At 39.9% G+C, this 14396-nt stretch overlaps 1 protein-coding gene across 2 annotated transcripts in view; it reads right to left on the minus strand.

The window, feature by feature from the left end:
* The window catches only part of ST8SIA6 (ST8 alpha-N-acetyl-neuraminide alpha-2,8-sialyltransferase 6), a gene marked incomplete at its 5' end in the record, with an annotated part of 154993 nt that overhangs the window by 7738 nt on the left and 132859 nt on the right, over positions 1-14396 (minus strand). For both annotated transcript variants that reach the window (XM_081091339.1, XM_081091338.1), the window contains one exon: positions 3518-3662. In XM_081091339.1, the coding sequence (XP_080947465.1) occupies positions 3518-3662 (145 nt within the window). The remainder of the gene's footprint in view (positions 1-3517; positions 3663-14396) is intronic.

Raw genomic sequence — 14396 nt, forward strand, 5'->3', positions numbered from 1 at the left:
CCGTTCAACACTACGCTTTGCTGGTCACTTTCCTTGAAGGAATGGTGTGACCCTGACCAGCAGCAAGGGTGCCAGTCCGTATTCTACAGTGACAGGGTCTTGACTCGCTTACTTTTCTTCTTTAGAATGGGAGTGTGAGTCCTCAAGGCAGAGAGTGTGTTTACTACATGTCATTGTCCCTCAGCTTTCACTGCGGGCCTAGCACAGTGCAATGTGTGCAGCGACCTTTAAAGAAGTGCTTGCTGGCCCAGTGTCCCACCTGGTGCAGCTCCTCACCCCTTCCCCCTCCTCCCCGAATTGAGCTGAAGCTCACTTGTGAGGAGCTTGTGAGCGCCAACGGGTAAATATTCAGGAATTGTGTGAGGGGGTTGTGAAGCCACTGGTAAGTTAAAATCGGCCATGGTGGGGGTGTTTACATCTCTACTAGTTACATCGGCGAGTGCTACAAGTCAGGGCGCCCACTCCCCAAAGCCAGTTTACCAGCCCTACTAGCAACACGCCAGGGGCCACTGTGGTCTGGGCAGCACAGCAGACCCTGAATCACGGCCATCTGTTCCTGCCGCTGCACCTGGGAGATGCCTCACAAGCAAGGAGCACTCTATTTCAGCGCTTCTAGGTTTGTCTTTAAAAATTAAAAATCAGAAGGTGCTTATTATGCAAGGCAACCAAGTGCATCACTTGTTAAGGCATGTAGGCCGCACAACAACAGCACAAGCATTTCACAGATGGGAAGCTGGTGGCATGCGTTAAAGCTAGAAAGTGGCAGAGCTGGGATTCAAACCCAGGCAATCTGTGTCAGAGTCCCTGCTCTTAACCCATCCAGCCGTAGGCAAACTACGGCCCGCGGGCCGAATCCGGCCCGTTTGAAATGAATAAAACTAAAAAAAAAAAAAAAGACCGTACCCTTTTATGTAATGATGTTTACTTTGAATTTATATTAGTTCACACAAACACTCCATCCATGCTTTTGTTCCGGCCCTCCGGTCCAGTTTAAGAACCCATTGTGGCCCTCGAGTCAAAAAGTTTGCCCACCCCTGACATACACATTACACAGCTCCTCATATTCAATGCCTAAAACACTTACATGCATGCCTTTTTTCTCTTTATATCCCCAATGCCTAGCAGATTGCCTGGCTTTTAAATGAATAGCTCCCAAATATCTCAGGGTATTTTAATTCACTAAACTTCTAGCTCAAAATATTTTAGGAGAGTGTTTACTAACTGGCATCACAATAAATTCTGAATTTTATAGACAGAGTAGAACGCAAATATGCTCTTTATGCCACAATAGAAGAGATTGCTGAGGGAAGCATATCTCCAATTAAGCAGTCAAAATAACGTATGTTTCTCTCTGGCTGTTTGGTCAACTGGGGGAAAACGTCCATATGCTTTGTGTCCAGGAAGAGTTTAAATAAATTACAAACATTAACATTCCCTAACTTACACCTCCCAAGAAAATGCAAATTTGCCCAACTCCAGTGTCTGCACATTGCTCACTCTAGTTGAAAAGCAACTTTGTTGTTTTCCTTTGCAAGTTACTTAGCAAAGTTTTTGGAGAAAGTTAACTTCACCACATTTAATCAAAAGCAGCTACTGAGATCTCTGTGTTGCCTAGCAGTTCTGAGCTGAGTGCAGCCGAGCAGAACTGAGCTGGGAGGACAGGCAGGAAGCAAGGTGGGAGAGAGGGCAGCTCCCCCAGGAGCTATAGCCATGGAACCCGGATGTTTAAACAACAACAACACACCTGCTACCTAGCTTTGCAATTGTTACTGAATTGACTTCAGAAATTTCTCCTCCCAATTTAAAGAAAATCAGTTATAAATTTGAAAAGTGAATGTTGCTAATTGCATACTGAATTATCCAGCCTCTGTCAAATTATTTTTTTGAAGGTGCCAATTAGAAGCAAGAAATACCTCCCGTTCCTCTGTTCTGGTCACTCAAGCAAAAAAACACACCAAAAAACAAAAACCCCCAAAACACACTAGCAAAAATTGCATGGGTGAAAGGATTGCTCCTTGGAGAACTCTCCCCAGCCTTCCAAGATAGGGAATATAAATACACTTTAGTTATTATCTTTTCAATTACTGGTGTTTCAGTGCTTCCTAAGGGTGTTGTAGAATGTTTTACTTGTTATTTTTTGCCCTCCTTTTCTTCCAGAAAATGTGTAATATTTTTTCCTACTGTTTTCTGTTTATTTTCATTTATTCCCAGAAAATTATTTTTTTCGAATTGTAATAATTAAAAAAAATTGGAGCAATTTATATGACAAACAATAAATTAGCTGTAAGAAGTCAAAGGTTCAAAAAAATAATTGTAAGGATCTAATAGTCTATAGTTGGTAAATTACCTATATTAAGTGACCCCATTTAGATCATATTGACTTGTCCTAATTGCTTTTAACAAAATCAATTACAAAAGATTTAAAGAGCCCTAGCTGGCTTGGCTCAGGGATAGAGCAGCGGTTCTCAACCTGTGGGTGGCAACCCCTTTGGCGGTCGAATGACCCTTTCACAGGGGTTGCCTAAGACCATCCTGCATATCAGATATTTACATTACGATTCATAACAGTAGCAACATTACAGTTATGAAGTAGAAACGAAAATAATTTTATGGCTGGGTCACAACGTGAGGAACTGTATATAAAGGGCCAGAAGGTTGAGAACCACTGGGATAGAGCCTTGGCTTGTGGACTGAAGGGTCCCAGGTTCGATTCCAGTCAAGGGCACATGCCTGGGTTGCAGGCTCGATCCCCGGTAGGGGATGTGCAGGAGGCAGCAGATCAATGATTCTCTCTCATCATTGATGTTTCTATCTCTCTCTCCCTCTCCCTTCTCTAAAATTCAATTAAAAAAAAAAGATTTGGAGAGTGTATGTTTCTAAGCAATGGGCTGTCCTTCCAGACAAAAATTTCCCCCAACTTTGGGTTTATATTAAGGGACTGATTTCTTTTTGTAATGATACTGTATCATTACTCATCAGTTAATTTAACAAATATGTGATGAGTGCATATGTACTAGGGAGTGTTCTAGGAGCTTGGGATCCAGCAGTAAACACACAAGGCAAAAATCCATCTATGGGGGTTATGTCTACTGACCAATAATTCTTACATATTTACTTCCCAAAGATCAACCGCATAAACCTAGAGTTCTTTGTAAAGGAATTGACTCAGTCACCCAAACTGACAATTGGAAGAAACTTGTTCCAGGTGAGAAATGGTCATCTTCTCAAGCCCCAGCAATTACCATGCAGAGAGCCCAAGCACCTCATCTCATTCAAGGATGAGTCATCAAGACTCAAGAAGTGGGAATGCTTATCTTTTAAGATATAAATTCCATCCCCTGCAGAACCAGCATGCATTCAAAATTGCCTTTTAAAGTGGACTACTATGCACATCTTATACAACAGAGTACGGCATTTTAATTCATTAACTCCTCCATTATCATAAATTATAACTTGAAGTGAGAGAAAATTCACCTGGAACGATGACACAAATAAACCATAACAAATCTTTACTCACCACTGGAAACATATTAAAAATGCTCTTTCTAATTAGGATTGCATTTTTTCTCTCCACCTCGTAACTCATGTTAGTCCCGACTGGAGTGTTATTTTGAGAAACAATGAAGTTTTGCACAGCGTCACAACAGGAAGCAAGTTTTGCCCTGAAAAATATAACAATAAAAGGGAGCCAAAGAATAAGATGGAGAAACAAAAAATATAGACTACCATGGGAAATGCAAAAGAGGATTTTTTTTTTTCCATTTTGACTTTCCAAACGAAGAGAAATCATTCACAAAGATGACATTTTTATTTCATTTCATGCTAACTGGCCCTGGATGGTGAAATGGTGAGTTGGTGGGATAAAATAGCAAAGAAGGTCAATGATTTAAACATAAAAATTTCCTCCTAATGATAATGTTCTAACATTAAAGAGAAAAATAACAGAATCCATTATAATTATTTTGTAATAATTATAAAGTGCAGAAACTAAATTAAGAACATTAAGCGCAGTTACAAATAGTCACCAAAGCAATATGCAATCATTTATTATGAGACAAATCCAATGGAAAGAATCATTACAGTGTTTTTTTTCCAAGCTTTTGAGGCATAACTTATAAATACAAACTGTATTTAGAGTGTACAACTTTATATTTTGATATGCATATACATTGTGAAATAATCACCACAATCAAGCAAGTTAATATATCCATCACCTCACATAGTTATTATTTTTTCTTTTTTTGTGTGTGAACACTTAAGATATACTCCTTAGCAAATTTCAAGTATACAATTCAGTACTGCTAATTATAGTTAACAATGCTATACATTAATACAGTGAATGTTTGTTAATATATATATTTTTAATTTTTATTGATATCAGAGAGGAAGGGAGAGGGAGAGAGAGATAGAAACATCAATGATGAGAGAGAATCATTGATTGGCTGCCTCCTGCACGCCCCCTACTGGGGACCGAGCCCACAACCCTGGCACATGCCCTTGACCAGAATTGAACCTGGGACCCTTCAGTCCGAAGGCTGACACTCTATCCACTGGGCCAAACCAGCTAGGGCAATACAGTGAATTTTTAAATGAAGCAAAATTAAAGTTGCCATTCCTTATAGAAAACCCAGAAAAACTGTAACTCAGTACCAAGCTATCTTTCAAAACTCTTACTGTGGCATGAAACATCATTAGAATGAAGGCCCAGGAAGGTCTTTGCAGGGCTCATGGGAGTCTGCCCCCACCCTCTCAGGCTTGATGTTATGCTTATTTACATAATTCTCCAGGGACGTAGAACCCATACCATCTCTTGATAATTATCCCAGACTTTAATCAACCTTGAAATCAAGAGATTATTCCATTTGAACAACCGAACTAGTACTTAACTCCATTTCCCTTGTTAGTTTTTCAGAGAATCTCCTCAGGAAAACACCTCATGTAATTGAAAATGGTAAGCAAGCAAAACCTGGGCCTTTTCAATCTTAAAGAGTCTTATAGAATTTCCTCTTCTCTCAGATTTTCCTTGGAGGAGTTGTTTTTCGTAATTTTAGCCATCTTGCTCCTCTTTAAGCCTTTACTTATTTCTCCATATTATCTGAATATGAAAGCTGGATCCAATCATAGCACAGGGGACAGTGACTAATCAGTGAGCAGAGCTGACTATGGGCAATGCTGACACCCTAGATTCATTCCCCTTTTTCTGTTTTTTTTTTTTTGTCCTGAAAGGTATGCTTTTGTACATGTCCCTACTGAATTTTGTCCCTTTGAAAAAATACAACATTCTAATCTGCCATGGTCATTTTGAATTATAATCCAGGCTTCCTACATTCTAATAATTCTCATGGTACAAAAAGTCAGTCCCTGTGATTTATTTGTACCCAGAAATGAAGATTTTCAAAAATACTTCTTATGAGTTCTTTTAAAATAGTACATGCTTCTTAACTGAATCCTATCACCTGCTTATCATCCTTCTTTGTATTTCAGAACCTAGAGATCAGCAAAAGAAAAAACAACTTAAAATGAAATGATGTATAGTCAAAACATAATACTAAGTAGCTTTTAATTATAAATTTAATTTCATAAGCATTCATGTGCCATACTGCAACTCGGAAATCCTTATGTGTTTTATGATTTCACTTGTATGTAAATGCAATCTAAAGAACAAAACAAATGAGTAAACACAACTCATAGATGCAGAGAACAGACTGATGGTTGCCAAGAGAGATGATGAAAAAGTTGAAAGGATTAAGAAGTACAAATTGGGAGTCACCAATAGTCAAGGGAATGAAAAGTATAATATAGGGAATATAGTCACTAATACTGTAATAACTATATGTATGGGGCAAGGTGAGTACTTCAGACATCTGGGGAGATCACTTTATAAAGTATACTAGAGGCCTGGTGCACGAAATTTGTGCACTGAGGGTGGGGGTCCCCTAAACCCAGCCTGCACCCTCTCCAATCTGGGACCCCTTGGGGGATGTCCAACTGCTGGTTTAGGCCCGATCCCAGGAATCAGGCCTAAACCAGCAGTCGGACATCCCTCTCATAATCCTGGACCACTGGCTCCTAATTGCTCACCTGCCTGCCTGCCTGATCACTTGTAACTGTCCCCCCCTGCCGGCCTGGTTGCCCCCAACTGCCCCCCCCCATCAGCCTGGTTGCCCTTCATGGCCCCCCTGCCAGCCTGATTGACCCACGCAGTTGGCTTGTTCAGTCATTTGGTCATCCCTCACGAACCCCCCTTCCGGCCTGATTGTAGGTAGCCATCTTGTGAGGGCATGAGGGTTAATTTGCATATTATCTCTTTATTATATAGGATGATTGTCTTCCCACTATGTTATACACCTGAAACAAATACAGAATAATATTGAGTATAAACTATAATTGAAAAAAAGAAATCCTTATATGTTTATAATTTTAAATGTCTCTTTTAGGTTTCATTTTGAGAAAAGGTAATGGAATAAATTCTCATTTAGCTTTGACAAGTAATTTAATTTCTCTAATGATAGTGCTTAAAAGAATATTACATCACACACACACACAAAACACAACCAGAGTACCCTTTGTGGTTTTTAAATATTAATAGGTTTTATTCTGAAGTTATATTTTTAACATTGATTATAAAATTTTCAAAACTGCAAGAAAGTTGAAAGAAATGGACAATGAGCACTTGAATAATCACCAGCTACTCTCTGCAGTTAACTTTTTACTCTATTTGCCTTATTGTGTATTTATCTGTTGTTGTAGGTATTATAATTCAAAGTAAATTGCAAGTATCAGTACACTTTACCCCTAAACACTTCAGCATGTATACTGTTATTTTGTTTATATTTTGGGGTAAAAGTTACATACAATAATATCATAAGTGTATTCAATGAATTTTGAGAGATGCATATACCCCTGTTACTCAATCACCTTTATCAAGATATAGAATACTACTAACCCCCAGATAATTCCCTCATACCCCTTCCCAGTATATCTTCAGTCCTCCCCCATCTCAAAGCGACCACAATTGTGATGTTTTTACCAAAGATTAGTTTTGTCTGTCTTAGAATCTATATAAACAGAATCATACAGTATGCATGCTTTTGAAAAAGACTTTTTCTCTCAGCATAAACTTTTTGCAATTTGTGCATATTGCTGCATGTATAAGTAGTCCATTTTATTGCTGAAGTAGTATTCCATTGCATGGATGTGTCAGAGTTTGGGTTAACCATCTCCCTTGCACTTCTAAAGAAATCACTATCAAAAATCAAAGTTAAACACCTGATCACTCATATAACCTCCCAGGAAAAAAATTGTAGAGTAATTATCCAAAATGTTATTTCTGAAGCCAGCTTTGTTTCACTAACCAGTGGGACTTTTTGAGCCTTTATAGTCGGTGGCAGAATTAAAAATGTATGCTCTTGGTCACTTCCCAGCTCACCATGTGCTAGAGGTCCCTGTAAGAACCAGTGGTAGTATAAAGCTGAGCTGCTCATAACATTCAAAACAAAACAGAATCTTATGTCTGTTATACCATTTACCATCACTCCCCAAAACAGTGGATTTTGATCACTGGTAATTAAATACGTTCACAACAATGGGCATGGCAATTTCCCCTCTCTTGTGTGAAAAGAGCAGGAGACATTAAGAAATGAAGGACATGATAGTAACTAGATGTGATGGTTGATTTTATGTCATCTTGACAGGGCCAAGTCTATGCCCAGATAGCTGGTAAGACGTTATTTCTGGGTGCATCTGTGAGAGCATTTCTGGAAGAGATTAGCATTTGAATCAGTAAACTGAGTAAAGAAGATCGCCCTCATCAATGCAATGGGCATCATCCATCCATTGAAGGCCTCAATAGAATAAAACGCAGAGGAGGGCAAATGTGCTCCCTACTTGAGCTAGGACATCCATGTTCTCCTGTCCTTGGTCACTGTGCTCCTTATTCTCAGATCTTCAGACTCAGACCAGGGCCATTGGCCCTCCAGTTATTGGGCCTTCAAACTCAGGCTGGACTTTATAGCATCAGCTTTCCTGGGTCTCCAGCTTGCAGATGGTAGATAATAGGACTTAGCCTCCATAATTACATGAGCCAACCCCTTATAATAAATTTCTTTTTGTATACCCATACATATCCAAGTGGTTCTATTTTCCCATAAAACCCTAAGTAAGAGATATTGGTACAGAGAAGTGAGGGTGTTGCTGTAACAAATACCTAAAAATGTGGAAGTGGCTTTGCATCTGGGTAGTAAGTAGAGATTGGAAGTTTTATGTGCATGCTAGAAAAGGTCTAGATTGTCATGAAAAGAACTGTAAAGGCAATTCTGATGAGAGCTCAGAAAGAAAAGAGGCCTCTATCTTGGAGAAAACCTAAGTGGTCCTGAGCAGAAAAAACACTGGTAGATATATGGGTGGCAGAGACCATTCTGATGAGGTCTCACACAAAAATGAGGAACACGTTATTGAACAGCAGAGAAAATTCAGTCCTTGTTATAAAGTGGCAAAGAACTTGGCTGAATTGTATTACAATTCTAGTGTTTTGTGGAAGGTGGAAGTTGTGAGCAATGAAATTGGATACTGGATTGGGGAGTTTCCTAAGCAAAATGTTGAAGAAGTGACTTGCTTCTTCCCGCTTGCTTAAAATGCAAGAAGAGAGAAGTGACTTGAAGACAGACCTATCAATTAAAGGGGAAGCAGAATTTAAAGATTTGTAAGTTCTCAGCCTCTCCACATGGCAAAAATGAGAAAGTATGCTCAGGAGAGAATACTAAAGGTGGGGCCAAGTTTACATTTGGTAAAGAGATTAAGGTGGGTGTGAACCATGGATTTAAGGTGGGTGTGAACCATGGATTTAAGGTGGGTGTGAACCATGGAGCCACACCTGTAGGAAATAAAACCCAACAATTTGAATTGTAGAGGAATGAGATGGGAAGGAATGAAGGAAAAGTGTTGGGCTTCTTATTTTTTATAAGGATGGGATCATAGAGCTATTTGGTTACAAGCACAAGACAAGGGAAGAATGACCATAAAGGGGATTCAGAAATCAACAGGGTTGCCTCCTCAGTTACAAAAGGGGAAACCTGTTTTCAACAGGCCAGGTGGCCTCTGTCCAAAGCCATTAAGGCAGGGCCACCGAAAAACATAGGGATGGGGATGCCCAACAGAGCTGCAGGGGCAGGACCATCACCACAGTGGGTCCAGAGGGCAGAGCATGGAAACAAAGAAGATTATCTTGAGCATAGAGATCTCATGGAGTTTGCTGTACTACGTTTTGGACTTGCTTGGGACCTGTCACCCTTCCTTCTTTCCTGTTTCTCCTTTTAGGTATAGGAATGTCTATCCTATGTCTGTTTAATCATTGTATTTTGGAAGCACAAAAATTGTTTGCTTTCACAGGTTGACAGCTGGAGAGGACTTTGCCTCAGGATGAATGGTGCCTGAAGTGTCATCCACAACTGAATTAGATGGCATTTACTAGTAGATGAGACTTTGGACTTTAGACTTTGGAATTGAAGCTGGAACATATTTAAGACTTCTGGGGCCTGGGTATGCAGGAGACAGCCTATTGATGATATTTGTTTCTCATCAATGTTTCTATCTCTATCCCTCTCCTTTCCTCTCTCTCTAAAGATCAGTAAAAACATATTATATTATATAGATACATACATACACATACTTCTGGGGCTGTTGGAATGAAATGAATACATTTTTGTGTGTGAGAAGGAAATGATTTGGGGGAGGGCAGAATGTCACGGACTAGACATTTGTGTCCTCCCCAAATTCACATGTTGGCAACCTAGTTCCTATTTGATGGTTCTAGGAGATAGGGCCTTTGGGAGATGATTAGAATTAGATGAGGACATGAGACGGAGTTTTCATGAATGGGATTAGTGCCCTTATAATGGTCACAAGAGAGCTTGTTTCTTTTTTCTGCTCTCTGCTACTGAGAAGGCTGTCATCAATGACCTGAAGAGGGCTCTCACCAAAACCCAACCAACCCTGACCTCACATGTCCAGCCTACAGAACTGTGAGAAATAAATTTCTGTTGTTTATTAGCCACCCAGTCTATGGTACTTTGTGGCAGCAGCTAAAATACACTAGAAGACATACTGGGACCACGACACCTACATTGTCTATAACGTGTGGTTTCACTTTCCACAACAGTAAATATCCAACCAGATCAGTATGCACAAACCTTATACTTGTAAAGCACTGTGCACTTTCCAGAGCATTTTCACACCCGTTACTTCATCTGATTCTCACAACAGCCAGGGAGGTGGAAAATATTATTACTCCCATTTTAGAGATGAGAAAACTGATGTTGAGAAAGGTGAAGTGACATGACCAAGGCACACAGGCTGTAAATGACTGGAGTCGATGTCTTTTGACATTCAATTCACTGCAGTTTACACTAGAATATGTTGTAGTTGGGGGTGGGGGTGAGAGCATAATACGCTCATTTGAGCTTTTTCCTTTAGGATGCTTTCCATAATGGCACCACAACAACACAGTGGTTCTAAAAATAATGCGGGTAGCACCTTGCTGACAACTCGCCCAGACACAATTCAAAGGGTGCAAATATATATGACGTGTAAATGCTTCAAACCCTACTTATAACGGAGACACTCAAAGCTCTCATTCTACATGGAGGAGATACAGATCAAGGATGTCAAGTGGTCTGGCCAATGTGCCCCAGTGTTAAATGGAAAAGGATCCTCTGGATTGATGAGGATCTAATCCTCCCTGTGTCATACTTTCTCCATACAATCCACTTTCAAAAAGTAAATACTGTATGCTCCTTTCTACCCCAAGAAAGAAAAGGGACCCTCTGCATTGCATTGTGTTCCAAAATTGAAAGCAGTTCACATACTTTCAAAAGTGCTTAACTCTCAAGAAGTAGGTTGGTCCTGGGAGAATCAGGCTTAATATATCTAACCTTGATTTATAAAGATGTACTCAAATGTGAAAAATCATCTTTGCATCACAGTTGGTGTAATAAATCTACTTTTGAGAAAGGGATTTTTGTTAAAACTGTGAAAATTTCCCTTTCTCTTACAGCATAGGTGCTACTTTCTTTTATCTTTTGTTTTGTTTTCCCAAATCATTTAAAGTCTCAGGTCAAAATTCTTCCTTAGTTCTAAATGGGATGCTTCCTGGATTTCCATGAAATATTAATGACTGCATAAGGCTTATAGTGTGCAGCACACTATAGGACACTCTGAATATTAACAACCTAACTGCCCCAGCCCCGAGCGCACAGACATCGCTCCTGTTTATCAAACTCTAAGGCTCTCTAATGGGCTGTGAGGCAGAGGTTACAGGTACTTTCCAAGTATTAAAGAGCTACCTTTTAGGGGGACCTTCTCTAGGATTATAATAAGGTTCCTAGGAAAAGGAGTTTTAAAATATAAACCCTGTAAGAAATTCAAGGGACTTATTTATCACTCTAATCATTTATAAAACAGTCAAATTTCTTTTTCTTCACTAAAACCACAATGCTTAGGGCAAGCAATACACCAGCTACCTCTTTCCTGTTGCTCCCCCCCTTTTTTGCTTTATTCTGTCCCTACCATATATTATATAATTCATCGATTGACCGATAATAACAGTATCAAATAATTATTTAGTGCATTGTCCTTACCTGCAAAGGACACATATATTATCTCATCTAAGCACCACAATAACTCTACAAAATAGGTACAGTTGATGCTCATTTTACAATTGAGAACAACTCAGGCCTATTAAAGGTAAGTAGCTCACATATCACATTATTCATTAATTCATATTTACTTAGCACCTAAAAAGATGTTAAGCACTGTGAGATGTGTTGTCTATACATTGGGGAATAAAATCCTCAGTCTCTGCCTTTATGGTGTTTATGATCTAATAAGGAAGAAAAAAGAAAGGTTTATAAGGATGACTTTTAAGGTTAGCAGAATATGCTGCCCACCCCCAAATATGCCACTTTGGTATAGTCATTATTTTGAGCGCTAGGCACTAAGAAGGAGCAAATGCAGAGAGAGGGTTTCTCTGAACTCGCCCTATCTGCCTAAAGGAGCTCAGTTGTCACAAATCCCCTGCTGAACAGTTTCCTCAATCAGGGAAGATGGGCTCTGATCACAAGAGAGGAGATGAGAAGTCGACACCACACCAAGACAGACTTTGGCACAAATAGTATACCTCCCATCTATTCTTCTAGGACCTTAATCTTTCCTAAAAATCCTTTACTTACCTGTAAAATACCTACATTCCCCTCTCCCCTTTCCTTATTAGGATGTTATTTACATCTGAATTCTAAGCCACCTGTGGGGGAGGGGTTCCTCATCTTTCCCTGGGTGCCTCCCATGTAGACATGAGATCTATGTATCAGTGGATTCCGTTTTTTACTTGTTAATCTATCTTTTATTAAAGGGACTGCAATTAAGAACTCAGAATTTTAGAGGCAAAGTTACTTTTCCTCCCCTATAAATTATAAGATAGTAAGTGGTAAACCTAAATTCAAACCTAGGATTCAAACCCTTGCTCTAAAGCCCATGCTCTGTCGATGCCCTACAAAGTACCATGGTGTGCACTGTTTCATACAAAGGAATTGGGGATGGGGGGGTGGGGGGGAGATTAAATGAGTAAAATGCTATTGTTTGAACTACCATATCTTCTTGCCTAACAGATTTTTCTAGAATCCTCTAGTTCATAATTGGAAGCACATTTAACAATAAAAGTAAGAGAGTTGTGGGCTCAGAGTGCCTTTCATGTCATGTAGATGTTGCTTTCCCACCACGTAGAAGATTCTCAGACAGCCTCCGTGCACAGTCATCATGCCCCAGTGAGTGCCAGACTCTGGGTGAGTGTGTGTGCTTGCATGTGGGCCTGTGTGCGCAGCTCTGCAGAGAGGACCTGGGGAAGGGGGAGAGAAAAATCACTTGGTTTTGGACATGGAGAATACGTCATCCAGGGTCAGAGGCCATTTAAGAAGTGAACAAGATATGCAGGCTTTAAATTGACTTGATATAACTCAGCAGTGTGCACTGGCTTACTAAAATTCAAATGTGATCTGCAATAATACAAGTAAAAGAATAGTGGCTGGAAGAAGTGTGGAGAGAGACATTCTACTCTGTGTTGTTCAAACTACACTCAGTGAACTTGGGTCTGTTATGAAAACTTTGCTTTCAAAAGTATATGAAGAAACCAGGGCCTGTCAGGAGGGAACATCTGCATTGGTAGAGGAACTGAAATCCATGACAGATGAAGACTGATAATGCCCAGACCAGTGAAGAACAGACTGAAGGAGATTCAACAGCTATCTTCAATACTGTACAGACTTAGGAGGAATTAGATTTAACTTGTGTAATTTCAAGACACAGCTCTCAGACCAATGCCTAGAACAATTCAGCACATATTTACTGAGCACCCATTGAGTAATGGCCTGGTTCAAGGTCATGAGGATTTCAACTTATAAATTATTAAATACAAATATGAATAACATGTAGATGGGCCCTGCCCTGTGGGATCTTACCAACGTTAGGAGGTGAAATAACAAGAATAAGGGATAAACAAAAGCTGCCAGGAGGTAAGACAATGGCTCCGAGACATGGTGCTCCTCTCGCTCTCCCCTTAACCCTCAGCATTCCCCAGTGTAATTCCTTAATGTTACACATATCCGCCAAGAGCACTCTGTGCTGGGCCCTGGGACTCTGTCCAGGAGTAAGAGACTCTGTCCCCGATCTCATCTTGCACCCGGGGCAGCACAATCTAAAGAAGTAGAAAATGGAAAAATGCTTCAGAGTAAAGCAACAGAGGTGGTTAAAGGTTTGTTAACTGTGTTTGAGAAAGAACGGTCAGCGACATGGAATCTTTCTGGCATAAAGGGTCACTGAACTGCAAAGGCAGAAAATCAATACAAGGTTGTGTAAGCAAAGAACAACAGAATACACTGTGTACATAAGCTTCTAAAATTTTGAAAAGAACAGAAACTCTTTAACGAATTCAGGAAATATTTTTTACGTGCTAGTTCTTATATTATGGGGAACTGCAGATAAGAAGTGGAGAGATGAAAGAGAAGGAGCAAAATAACTGTAAAAAAAACAAAACCCCAGGGGGGAAAAATTAAACAAACACGGCATGAGACAAACAAGAAAAAGACAAGACACATAAAAGTGAAGCCCGAAAGGAAACCCTGAGAAAGCAGAGGAGGTGAAGACAGACGGTAAAAGACAGTCACACACAAAGTACCAGGATGTAGAGACCCATGAAATATCCAGAGACACGTGCTAACACTCACATGATCACACAGAAACACAGGTTTAGAGACAGAACATTCCATAGAAAGTGGCCAGAAAGAGAGCCATGAAACAGAGGCTCAGATCGGAAAGTGAAAAGCAAAATATGAGCCTGAGTTCAAGCATAC

Source organism: Myotis nattereri, assembly GCF_964212035.1.
Source record: "Myotis nattereri genome assembly, chromosome: 1".
In the NCBI taxonomy this organism is placed as follows: domain Eukaryota; kingdom Metazoa; phylum Chordata; class Mammalia; order Chiroptera; family Vespertilionidae; genus Myotis; species Myotis nattereri.